The sequence below is a fragment of the Colias croceus genome, chromosome 4 (assembly GCF_905220415.1).
Source record: "Colias croceus chromosome 4, ilColCroc2.1".
Taxonomy (NCBI): Eukaryota; Metazoa; Arthropoda; class Insecta; order Lepidoptera; family Pieridae; genus Colias; species Colias croceus.
The window spans coordinates 1,940,385-1,952,500 of NC_059540.1; the positions used below are offsets into that span (position 1 = coordinate 1,940,385).

The 12,116-nt window shown below is 32.6% G+C and overlaps 1 protein-coding gene and 2 long non-coding RNA genes across 3 annotated transcripts; 1 reads left to right on the top strand and 2 right to left on the bottom strand.

The window, feature by feature from the left end:
• Nucleotides 1-287: 287 nt before the first annotated feature.
• On the bottom strand, nt 288-2,880 carry LOC123691325 (putative nuclease HARBI1). Its single transcript, XM_045635657.1, has 5 exons — nt 2,339-2,880; nt 2,010-2,200; nt 1,444-1,576; nt 1,174-1,315; nt 288-1,078 (listed from the first exon to the last, which is right to left on the bottom strand). The coding sequence occupies exons 1-5, from the start codon at nt 2,561-2,563 to the stop codon at nt 690-692; spliced, it is 1,080 nt and encodes a 359-aa protein (XP_045491613.1). The 5' UTR covers nt 2,564-2,880; the 3' UTR covers nt 288-689.
• A 249-nt stretch (nt 2,881-3,129) lies between these two features.
• LOC123691335 lies at nt 3,130-5,249 on the top strand. Its single transcript, XR_006751379.1, has 3 exons — nt 3,130-3,342; nt 4,431-4,613; nt 5,063-5,249. It is a non-coding gene; the product is annotated as an uncharacterized LOC123691335 (long non-coding RNA).
• Nucleotides 5,250-8,644: 3,395 nt separating this feature from the next.
• Nucleotides 8,645-9,547, bottom strand: LOC123691336. Its single transcript, XR_006751380.1, has 2 exons — nt 9,369-9,547; nt 8,645-8,940 (listed from the first exon to the last, which is right to left on the bottom strand). It is a non-coding gene; the product is annotated as an uncharacterized LOC123691336 (long non-coding RNA).
• Nucleotides 9,548-12,116: the final 2,569 nt, after the last annotated feature.

The following is a 12,116-nucleotide window of genomic DNA, read 5'->3' on the forward strand; positions in this document are numbered from 1 at the left end:
TGATAAAATTATTCCATTTTTCAATTTGCAAAAAGCGTGTTTTTTAGTTTTTTTTAAACTATTATTATATATATCTTTAAATTTAATAGGATTTATATGTACTTAATTTATTTTAAGTGTTTGTTTTAGATTTTAATATTTTAATTTAATAGTTTAAGTACAGTATTTTCTGTCCTCTGTCTTTAGTTGTTTTACATTTTAATCTTTAAATTTTATAGGATTTATATGTACTTAATTTGTTTTAAGTGTTTGTTTTAGTTTTAAGAATATTAAATAAAACATATATATACATAATAATAGTATATTTTATTACTTAATTAGTTAAGTAGTTTATACCACCATTAATTCAGTACACACTTTTTTAAATACTAACAAAAAATACAATAATAAAAATTACAAACTTAAAAATATAAAAAACAGGTTGAGGCTGCAACAATGATCAATTTTTTCACCTATGACCTGCACTAAAATATGAGCAGTTATCAGAAACTTTAAAAGGATTAATATATACTGTAACTAATGCAGTTTCATTATTTAAATCTGTGTAGGTAAACAAAATAATGTTTTAGGAGCGAAAAAATATTATACAAAACTACTTGGTCAGGCATACTAAATTAGGCTTAAAAGTAATACACATTAAAACTACACACAACACACTTTAAAAAATACAAAAATACAAAAATAACCTACTAAACTAATCTATTAACTAAATTATTTAGCATTATTCTGCCACTCATCAGCTCATCTTGGTTGCTGGAAATGGGTCCAACCCCCACACTCGGTTCATCACCATCCTCTTGTTGCTCAGCCATATTATTAGGGGGAGGTAATTTAGCATCCAGTGCAATATTGTGCAGAACACAACATGCAATAGTTACCTCACTGGCAACACGAGGATGGTAATGGAGTGTACGATGCTTCAGCAAGCATCTCCAACGAGCCTTCAATACACCAAAACATCGTTCAATACAATTGCGTGCCTGTAAATGGCGTGTAGTGTACACCTCTGCTCGAGAACCTGGTTCGGCATTTAAAATTGGTGTCATCAGCCACGCTCTCTGTGGGTATCCAGAATCACCTTAAACAAATAATGTAGTTAAAGAGCTTTATAAATTATAACTCCAATATTTTTATGATAAATATGTAGAAGTAGGTAGGAATTAAATGATTTACCTAATAGCCACGTCAATTCACCATTTTCGTGAAGTCCACGCATGTATGGTTCCACTTCACTGGATGACCATATGAAGGAATCATGCGTGGCTCCACCATATTTTGCATTGACATTGATAATCTTTAAATTATCATCACATATCTGAAAAAAAAAATTTAAGTTATAAAAAATATTCTATTTGCAGTTGCTTTGTTATTTTGTTTTAATGAAACATGATTAAAAACAATGCTTACTAACTAATAATACATATGCAAAGAAAAATAGCTTACCATTTGCACATTTAAGGAATGGTATCCTTTTCTGTTAAAATAATTCTGTTCATCAATGTGGGGTTTTACAATTGATATGTGAGTGCAATCTATGCATCCAATTACCCCTGGCAATTGAAATTTCCTTTGAAATCTGTAATTAGGTACATTCACATTTTATAATCAAAGACAATTACCTACATAATTATATTAAACATATTATAATACAATTGTTAAAAAGACTTTCAAATGAATTTGTCATAATATTTTGTAAACCTTTAAAACATTTAGAATTGAACAGAAACAAACATTTTGTGGTATAATAGAATTGTTTGTGACTACAATAGCAGCAACCTTCTTCAATGCAAAGGATTATGTTATTTATTAAAATTGTACAAAACATTGAAAGTTTTTTTTTTTTTTTATGTCAGAGCAAGCAACTTAAGCATAAGAAATAAACACTTGCAACATAAGAAGTGTTGCAGGTGCTTTGCCGGCCTTTTATGGACAAATAAGCTCTTTTCTTGAAGGCCCCAATGTCGTAGTTGTACATTGAAAGTTATAAATAAATTAATAAAAACACTTACTCTTGTCGAATTCTTGTTCTTTCTTGGTGTGTTTGAGGGAAAACTATCCATTTTTTCACTATCCGAGGACTGTTGAGTGCCTCCACAACTTGCCTAATGCATCTACTTGTAGTGCGTTGTGGCAAATGTTGTGTGACACCCACAATTCTCTGATAGGATCCCGTTGCGAAGAAACTCAGAGCGCAAAGAACCTACGAATATAAGTAGAATTAGGATACGTAATATAGGTACCTAATAGATATGCACAACACATGCCTTTCATTGGGCATTTAAAATATCGGACATCACTAATAATTATAAACAATCGCAGTGAAGAAACTGTGGATTACCTTTACTTCCAAAGGAATTTCTTTAGTCCCCCGTATGTTTGTTTCGTTACGTAGGCTGCAGCAAAGCTCGCTAAAAGTTTTTTTATTTAACCTAAAACGCTCCTGAAACAATTGTTCCGGCATTTCATTGATTGTCTCTAAACTCGGTCTGGACGCATTTCTTTTTTGGCGCCTGAGCCAAAGTTCTTCATCGTGCGCAGCTTTTAAAAGTCTCAAAGCGTGCATTTTATGAAAACTAAAATTTTATAATCACTAAACACAACACGAAACTTCGACAGCTGATTATAAAATCGCCATTTTGTTTCGATTTCTACAAGATGTTATAGCGTACGCTAGTTATCGAACGCCCATTGGCGTAGTCTCCTGTCAAAAGTGCCACTTGGCTAAGCATTTGTATGGCGCCTGTCGTATGACTTAGGTACCTAACGTTTCGTCACGTTTCGTCTAATAGAATAGAAAAACATTGCCACTTGGCTACCAATTTTCGTTTCGTTACGCTGGGTCACGTGACGTATCTCCAGCTTATGTCAATCTCATACATTCGTTTATCTATTCTATCAAACGCAATGACTAAGGAGTAAGGAATCCTATGGACAGGGCATATTGTTCTATACAAACAACTGATTATACAAATATCATGCATTTCGATACCGAAATAATAAAACTAATACTGTCTCTTTCTAACTAATGAATATTCTGATATGTGAAAAAATATGACTATACGTCAGTCAGTGCTAATTCTATACCGCTTGACATTTGAAGTTAGCTCAAATACCTACTGTGGCCGGTCGCCATTTTATGTTCTCGTTAATACGATGTACATGCTCTGTCATTGCTCCGTAGTAAACATTGAAAAATATTGAATATTTTTGTGATTGTGACAAACATTTGTGTCTAAAACATATAGAGTGGTCAAGGACAAATAGTGGCATAATGCCAAAGCGCAGTATTGTGAGATGTGGCTCCGGAAAGAATGAAAACCAGAAAAGTTTGTCTTTGCACCGGTATGTATACGTTTTGACTGAAATATTAGTTATTTCTTTGCTGATTTAGTTATTTTCATGTATATTGAATTAAGGAGTATTCACAGACTATGTTCAGTGCAAAATTGTTACCAAATATAGCTTTATTTTGTATATTTTCGTTCTAGTAAAATAATGAATTTGGGTGCTAGTGATGGCTTATAATATCGACATCAGCAAAATGTTCGATGATGACGTGCGTCTCCCAAGGCTGTGTCAATAATCTTAAGAATAGTTGCTTTGGTGAATACACTTCCAAAATAACAAATTAATTTTGCCAAGAGCAGCAGAAGGAAAAATAAAACACTTAAATTTACCTAATATGAATTTTAACTTAAGTAAGATTAATCGCTTTTATAGTACCTACTTTAATTAAAAATGTATTTATTCCTGGCTACCGCTCAAAAGTTTCACAAAATGTCAAAGCAAACCTTTACACCAATATCAAGAGCCCCAAGACGAGTCAATTTCACGCTTCCGAAATGTAATACCCATTTTGTCAAACGTTTTTATAGTTATAGGGGCCCTTTCCTCTACAATAAGTTTATTAAAAGATTAAATGTAAATATCATAAATTCATCAATATATATTTTTAAAAAGAAATTAGAGCAACTTTTACTCAACTTAAATTATACTGAAACTGAAGCTTTGCTTGTTAGTGAAAATTAAAACACACACACACACACACACACTCACACACACACACACACACACACACACACACACACACACACACACACACACACACTCATACACTGGAGTTTGTTAAGTATTTTATTTTTTGTTTCTTTGTACTTCTTACACTGCAATAAATAATAGTCTTAATTTTGTAAAATCAAAATATATTTATGTAACATCGGAAGAGACTAGTTTCCCACAACACAGGGTATCCTAGTGTGGGGACTAGGGTATCTTTATTACGTGCCCATTATTTTTATACGCAATTCTTACTGTAATCAATTTTATTGTACTACACTTTGATAAAACAAATAAATGATTTATTATTATTATTATTAAATAAGTCAGGTCAGGACTAAAATTATAATAACCTAAATATTCATTTTTTGAAGGTTACCAAGAAGTGAAAATAGAAAAGGAGAATGGTTAGAAGCAATTGAAACTGAAAATATCAAGCCAAATGTAAAGGATTTAACATAGTACATTTCCCAGAAAGTGCTTTCAATAGAACAATGGATGTGATTAGTCTGCACGATGATGCTACACCAGTATGTCTGCCGCTGCATTCACACAGGGTGAGGTTTTTATCTGTAGACACGTGATGTCTTCCAATTTACTTTTGGTCTTTTTATTTAGATTTAGGGCTGTCATTTATAATCTAACGTTTCTCCTATTTTGAAGGAGGCCTGTGAACAAACTGAGATGGTTTTATATGATTTTTTGAGTACAAACTTGGGTGATATTTGGTTGTTGAAATGTTATTGACTGAGGGAAAGTGCAATTTACTTTAAATACATGGGGTGTTTTAAGTTATTTTTCTATTCTTTATAAATTTATATATATATAAAGCATTTGAATGCCATAAAACCAAAAATATAAATTCAAATTCCGCTATTGTAAGCCCTAATGTTGATATTAATTTCAAACCATCAGCATTGCCCTTTTAATTAAAATGTATTGCATTTTAGTTTAAATGTAAAGTGAACAATGCTAGTTAATGTAAACTGTGACATTTCATTTCCAGGTACCAGTTGAGCCTCAAATCCCGAACTCAAAAATGAACAGAGTGAATCCGAGTGCATCCCAGGCTGCACAAAATAGTTTAGCTCTATAATTTTCTCTGTTATTATATATTATTGTTTTTTTGTCTTATTATTTATAAATAAATAAATTACTGTATATTGTGTTGTTCATCGTAATAAAATACTATTATATACCTGTATTATTATATATGTTGTTTCATTATATTACATTCCTCAAAACTGAAATTACCAAATTGTAAGTCTACCGTAATCCTTATATCGAAGTCAAAATTGAACTGGATTTATCAAATTATACAGCTATCTTGTCCTGCGAGGTTGCTGGTGTTTTACAAGTAACCCTGTATAGGTGTTACCGTCACGAGCAGCCATCGCCATACTTAATTTTATTAATTGGCATTGTCATTTTTTCCATTTGTAATTTTACGTCTATGTTTTGTACAATAAAGTTAAAATAAATAAAAAAGAGTGTGTGTTTATGTACACGCGTTAGAAGTTACTTCTTTGGCGTATGGACAAAATACTAGAATATACAACTTGAACATAGTTATCAATTTTCATACCACCTAGAACTTACTTCATGCTGTTAATTTTAGGTGTCGGTGTGCGCGCGCATCGTAAAAATTCACTCTCACTATTTTTCTCCACCGCGCCAAAACAAATACTTATAAATTCAAAATAAATATATTAATATTATTTTTATATCGATAAACATAATAATGTTTATCGATATATTCTCGGCACTAAACACCGCCATGTTTTGTTACAAGCATTATGGCGCCGGCCACACTTTTTTTGTAGGTATGTCACTTCCATGTGATTCCATATTCATTGATCAAACGTTACGCTAATAGAAAGCCACTTGGCTAGGGGGGCAGAGACGTTAGAGCGTTTTCACATTGTCCGGTCCGATATCGGATATCGGACGCCGATAGCCGATATCCGATATCGGAGGCTAAGTAAAATGTATGATTTACGTACCTGTCTTTCACATTGTCCAGTCCGATATCGGATATCGGAGCCAACACCGATATTCCCGTGAACTATCGGACGATAATGTTCAGTGTTACCAGCTCAATTTTCGAAAAGGTAGTATACCAACAGCAAAAAAAGCACTAGTTTGTGTATTTTCAGTCATTTCTAGGCGCTAAATGTAAAAAAAAAATCCTTTCATTTACTTTAAACCTTTTTATTAAGAAAACATTCATTTAAGTATTTAAAGGCATTAAAAATACGATTTATACGGGAGCTATTTTAATATCGTCCTATAATATACGGCAATTGGCTGAACTGAAGTAAACAAAAATATATTGTGTTCTTAAATTCAACCGTATCTTCGAAATATTAGTATCTTTTATCTTTATTTACTCATTCTGCCTCGCTCCTCCTCCTACTCGGACTACTGTTGTGCTGTAAGCTGTTTATTGTATTGTTGTCATTGAGTCACAGATTTAGTGCTTTGTTTTAGCGCCGATATCAAACCTGTATAATAAATAGCACATCTAAATAATATTAAGTAATTAATAATATCAAATCTTTTTTATATTTTACTTTTCCAGCTGTTTTTGAAGTCGGTTTCTTTATTGTAGTTATTTTTACTGTATGTACAACTACGATCTATCAGTTGATTTTTTTTAAATCAAACCCTTTTTATTGAAAAGAAAATTTACAATACGGCAATTTTGTTTAGTTTTCTCTAAAATTTCAGAATTAGAATGCGGCAACCCTTAGTCTAAGGATTGGTCTCCGCGCGCGCGCTACGACTAGATACCGCTCCACCTAAAAACAATAGCTCCGTGAGTGCGGCAACTCAGTTCTGTAGTGTGTGTAAGGCAATTTGTAAGGACGCTAGTGTGTGTGAAGAATTGTACTGCCAGCTACATAAATTTTACCCCATAAATGGGAAATGGGCTATCTTGGAAAGAAGTTTGAAAAATATTTTCATTTCATTTTGGCCTTGCCGGGAATCGAACCCATGAACATGTGACTCAAATCCACTTGCGATGCCACTATACTATCACAAAGGTTTTTTAAAAGTAAAAAAGCAGTAATAAAAAAATAACATATGAGTCAGTTAAACAAGGTTAAACAGAAATAAATTATTGTTATTATCATTTTTTTTATAATATGCGTTAGTACCTAATAGTATTGCAAAAAAAAAAAACATTATGAATAAAATAAGTTCAAATTAAAAGTGTGTTTTTGGGATATGCAGTACGGCAACACTAAATGGCGTCGTATTTTCGTAAACAACATTTTCAAAGTACAGGTGAAATATCGAATAATACGATTATTCCTGATGTTACGTGATCCCAGTGTCTTTCTTATTATTTGTTGTATTTTTTTTAAACAGTTTTATGGCACAAACAGGCATTTTACTTCAGGTTTTGTCCAAAATCTTTAGAAACTATCGGTACACCCTCTCCACACAATGCTCGTGACACGACTGGCTCGGGTACGCCGATTTCGGCGTACTTTTAGTTGCCGCATTTTTCGAGTACGCCGGCGGTATCTAGTCGTAGCGTGCGCGGAGACCAATCCATAATCTAAGGCGGCGACCCTAAATTTTGTCAAGAACGCGCGGCGACTATTGAGCTTGTTTACTATTTTGGTTGTCATGGCTATATTATTATTAGTCTGTGGTACTATGTACATTGCGGAATCTGTGACTGTGAATTAGTTTAGTTTAATTTATTTCTGTTTAAATATTTGCACCCCCAGATATTAGGTAGAATGTACATATTAGCACTATAAAATTGTAATAACAGCACCTACATTTGTAAATGTAATTTGAATTTGTATTTGCTAGTTTCGTCGCTTTAATACTGAGTTGAATTTTTTTTTTATTTTATTTGTATAAGAACATAACAGTCATACATGATTTAATATAAAAAAGTTCTAAAATTCACTACGACCACACAACATGTTCTAATAATAAAAAAAGAAAAACAGCATATAAAAAAACAAGCCTCACAATGAAATTGAATATTGAAACTAGATTCTGACTCTGCAGAGGGTACAAATCCATACTCCGCAGTCAGCAGATTAAACCGGTTTGAAAAACATCAGTTTATTTATTACTATTTATTTCATTTAAAATAAAGTTTATTTTTTGTAACACAAATGCATCCACTGTTTATTTTAATTCCCAATATATCTACTTTTCCAGTTTCTGGCAACACTCATGTTATCGGGACGATATTATCGGATAATGTGAAAGGGCAAATTGTGTCCGATATCGGATATCGGCTATCGGCTTCCGATATCCGATATCGGATCGGATAATGTGAAAACGCTCTTACTCTAAAAATCGAAATCTGACATCTAGAATCGAATGCATTGATTACTTGTGAATAAAAATCATCATAAATTAATAAATTCGATTGACAAATATTTCAAATCCGTATCGATTAATTCACTTTAATCGATGTTTTTAAGCAGGTTACCTCTCTTTGAAGATAAAATTGATAGACGTCAAATGTTGCCTATTAAATTGGCTCGACTATAATATTTCACTTGCATAAGTAAGTAATGCATTTACCAAAAATCGTAAATGATCGAAAACATGATTTTATACATCATTTTTATTTTAATACAGATTATAACACTTTTCGCTAAGGATGGTAACACTTATTTCTTGTGTCTATGGTCATTCGATGGATTTCAAAACGAACAATGTTGTTTATGAAAATTCAAAAAGTACGATACAATTGTGCGTTTGGTATAACAAAATATAGAATGTAGTTCAGTAAGAGAGCGCTGTTAGCATAATGTTCAAGCATCAGCGTCCGCGCCCTTCAGCCTGAGGCGCGCGAAGTCTTCGAAGATTATGTCGTCGTCTTGTTCTTGGCCATTTTCGTTTCTGTAAACAAAATTCGATATTAGTTTACGTATAGTGTAAGTATAGTGAGGTCTTAGATTACAAAATAAAAGACAGATGGAGCGTTGCCGAACTAAACCGAATGATTTATCGTCATTTTCAATAAAGCTATGTGTGCTGTCATTTCGCCGCTGCACTGTACGTATACGGTGCTTCTGTGTGCGTGTAATGTTACCAGATATTGAAAAATTTCCCAAATTTTTCCCCGACTACGGAAAAAAGAGGGTTATGTTTTTCGAGTTTATGTATGTATGTATAATATTTCTTTGACACGCCCTGCAGTATAAACCGTTGGACCGATTTTGAGTTGTGAGGTTTCATTGCAATCATCTGAATTATTATGTTAGTGGCGGTAGTGACGTAGGCTATACATATACATAAATTAGCAGTCAAGTTTTAATTTTTCTTACCTTCTCGGTAACCTAGCAAAGATGCCAGTCTTGAACCGATGATTGATACATACCTATCACTAAACATAATATGTACAACACCTAATGTATTTAGCTCTAAGGTTAGGTTAAGTTTGATTGGATAAACGAATTTGAATTTGAATTTGAATTTTATCTTAATATAATTTCGGGTTAGTGATTTTTTTTTATAATATTACATAAAGTACCTGCCTACTAAAGTTATACATATATGGCCGAAATAATTGTTTTCAATTTTTAATTAAATAAATTACATAAAAAATGCCAGAAATAAAGGCCTAATACAAAAATATCGGTGTCAGGGCTTGGAATAATTATCTCTGCACTGTCGTTGTGTTTGACAGAATGAAAAATATGGCAGAACATTCTTGAATCAGCCTCTTAACCCGTGTAGCGTCCTACGCACAGCGGTTGTAGCGTAACTCAAATTGTACTGAGAGCGTCCTGCGCAGCGCTGTGCGTAACGCGGCCCGTGACATTGAAGGTCATCAGTAGAGACGTACAAGTGAATGTTTCCAGTATAAAAAAATATTTCTCTATGCCTTAAACATTTATAATTCGAATCGACACGACTCCGAGACAGGAAATACAGACTAAAACCACAAAAAAAAAAAAAAAAAAGTGAATCATTGATTGAGTTGCGTCATCGGCCATAGTTTGTAACGTTCGTCTTGTTCAACGAATATATTTTGGATTGTGAATTATGCCGAGAGGAATAATTAGATGAGTGATAATTGAGACGTATATTACTGGAAATTTTACGTAGAATACGTTTATGATATTGGTTTTAGGGATATTTGAAGAATACTCAGTGAAAAAGTGTCTCAACTTTTCAGTGCGGAAGACGCAAAATGGCGCTTTTTTTCTTGTTTGTGAATAATGGATATTTGTTATTATTCATAGTGAAATACGTTGTGTTAAATGTGTGAAAATATAAGTGAATGTATTTGGCAATCGTGTAGTGATATGAAAACGTGAATATGATCATTTGATGACTCACCATTATCATGTAAGTGTTAGTAGGTATGTAAGCAATTAAAATTAAAACAAAAGAAAATCAATTTTTTTATAATTTTATAGAAAAAATATATCGTCATGATTACATTTTTATGCTATAACTAGTTTCTTCCTCTTTCCAAAAATATATCATACATGGCATATAATTATAGAACAATAGGGTAAATAAAATTTTCAAACTCGGTAGTCATAAAAAAGCTAGATTTCGTAAACTACCTCGACATACTTGGGACGCATAACATCTGTGCGTATGACGCTAGACGGGTTAACTTCACAGAGCAAGTAATAGGTATAGGAAGAGACGGCACTCAGTACTTCGATTTCGAGCTCACGCACACATATGCATGTATTACTTAGGTTAAGTCTTATATACCAACCTATGAAAAGTTCACGTCAAAAATGATCCACATTGCTGCCAACATTTAAAAGTTGAAGTTGCTAGTGATGTCTCCTTTGAGTACATATTATCGATAAAACTTCATATCGATATCGATAAAATTTTCGATGCTGGGTAACCTCACTACTAATTCTCATCCTTATTCAAATTTATAGGAAATTAAAAATAAAACACCAACAATGTAGATCAATAAGTTTATTATAATATAATAATAATTACCTATATATAACATTTTTATATAATATTAAAACTCACTATTATCAGCAAAAAATTATAATTAAAAAAACAAAATACCCGACTGCACACTAAAAAAAGAGTAAAACAAGCCCCACAATAATATTGATCAATCAAATGCTAAAAACTAATTATGTAATACCGTTTAAACAATACCTATATTAAAATACACTACAATATGTGTTCGTAATCGATAGTTAAATAAACAGAAACTTATTTTGAATACAAATTTACTGAATATAATTTATAAATGTTGATGGAAAGCATCGCAGGCGGGGACCAACAGAGGCTTATTTATAGTCATTTCGGTTGTGCACCATTTAGCAGAATTTTCGTTGGTGGCGGTCAAGGTGGTCCCCGCCTGCGATGCTTTCCATCAACATTTATAAATTATATTCAGTAAATTTGTATTCAAAATAAGTTTCTGTTTATTTAACTATCGATTACGAACACATATTGTAGTGTATTTTAATATAGGTATTGTTTAAACGGTATTACATAATTAGTTTTTAGCATTTGATTGATCAATATTATTGTGGGGCTTGTTTTACTCTTTTTTTAGTGTGCAGTCGGGTATTTTGTTTTTTTAATTATAATTTTTTTATTTATAACTTTTTAGCTGTTTTTATTTAACGAAAATGTTGTAGATGTAGAAGACTATGTATATGTAAGTACCATTTTAAATTATTTCGACGACATTTGGCTTTAGATTACGAGTGATGTTACTCCGCAACATAACCGCACCGCGCCGCGCGCCGCATGCCAGGCCACGCCCTATCTTTTTGCTTGCTAACGCATGAGTTGCTTTGCGTTGACGCAGAATTAACATGTTCCCGTGGGAATTTTGAGAAAAAACGTATCCTATATTAATTACTCCCGTGATTGAAATGAATCTAATGATACCGCATACATATTTTTTTAAAGGGAAATTTAGAAAAAATATTATTATGTCTTTATCCCGTGGGACTTTTAGGATAAAATGTATCCTATGACACTCCCGTAATCAAGACAAATCTAACGATACCTCATACATCAAAATCCATCAAGCCGTTTAGGCTACAGGTGGTCACAAAGGAAAAGAC

Excerpts from the sequence above, each read along its gene's own strand:
- LOC123691325 (XM_045635657.1), bottom strand. The coding sequence starts at position 2,563 with ATGCACGCTTTGAGACTTTTAAAAGCTGCGCACGATGAAGAACTTTGG. Across the intron at positions 2,201-2,338 it reads AAATTCCTTTGGAAGTAAAG|GTTCTTTGCGCTCTGAGTTT; the intron begins GTAATCCACAGT and ends TTATATTCGTAG. Across the intron at positions 1,316-1,443 it reads ATTCCTTAAATGTGCAAATG|ATATGTGATGATAATTTAAA; the intron begins GTAAGCTATTTT and ends TTTTTTTTTCAG.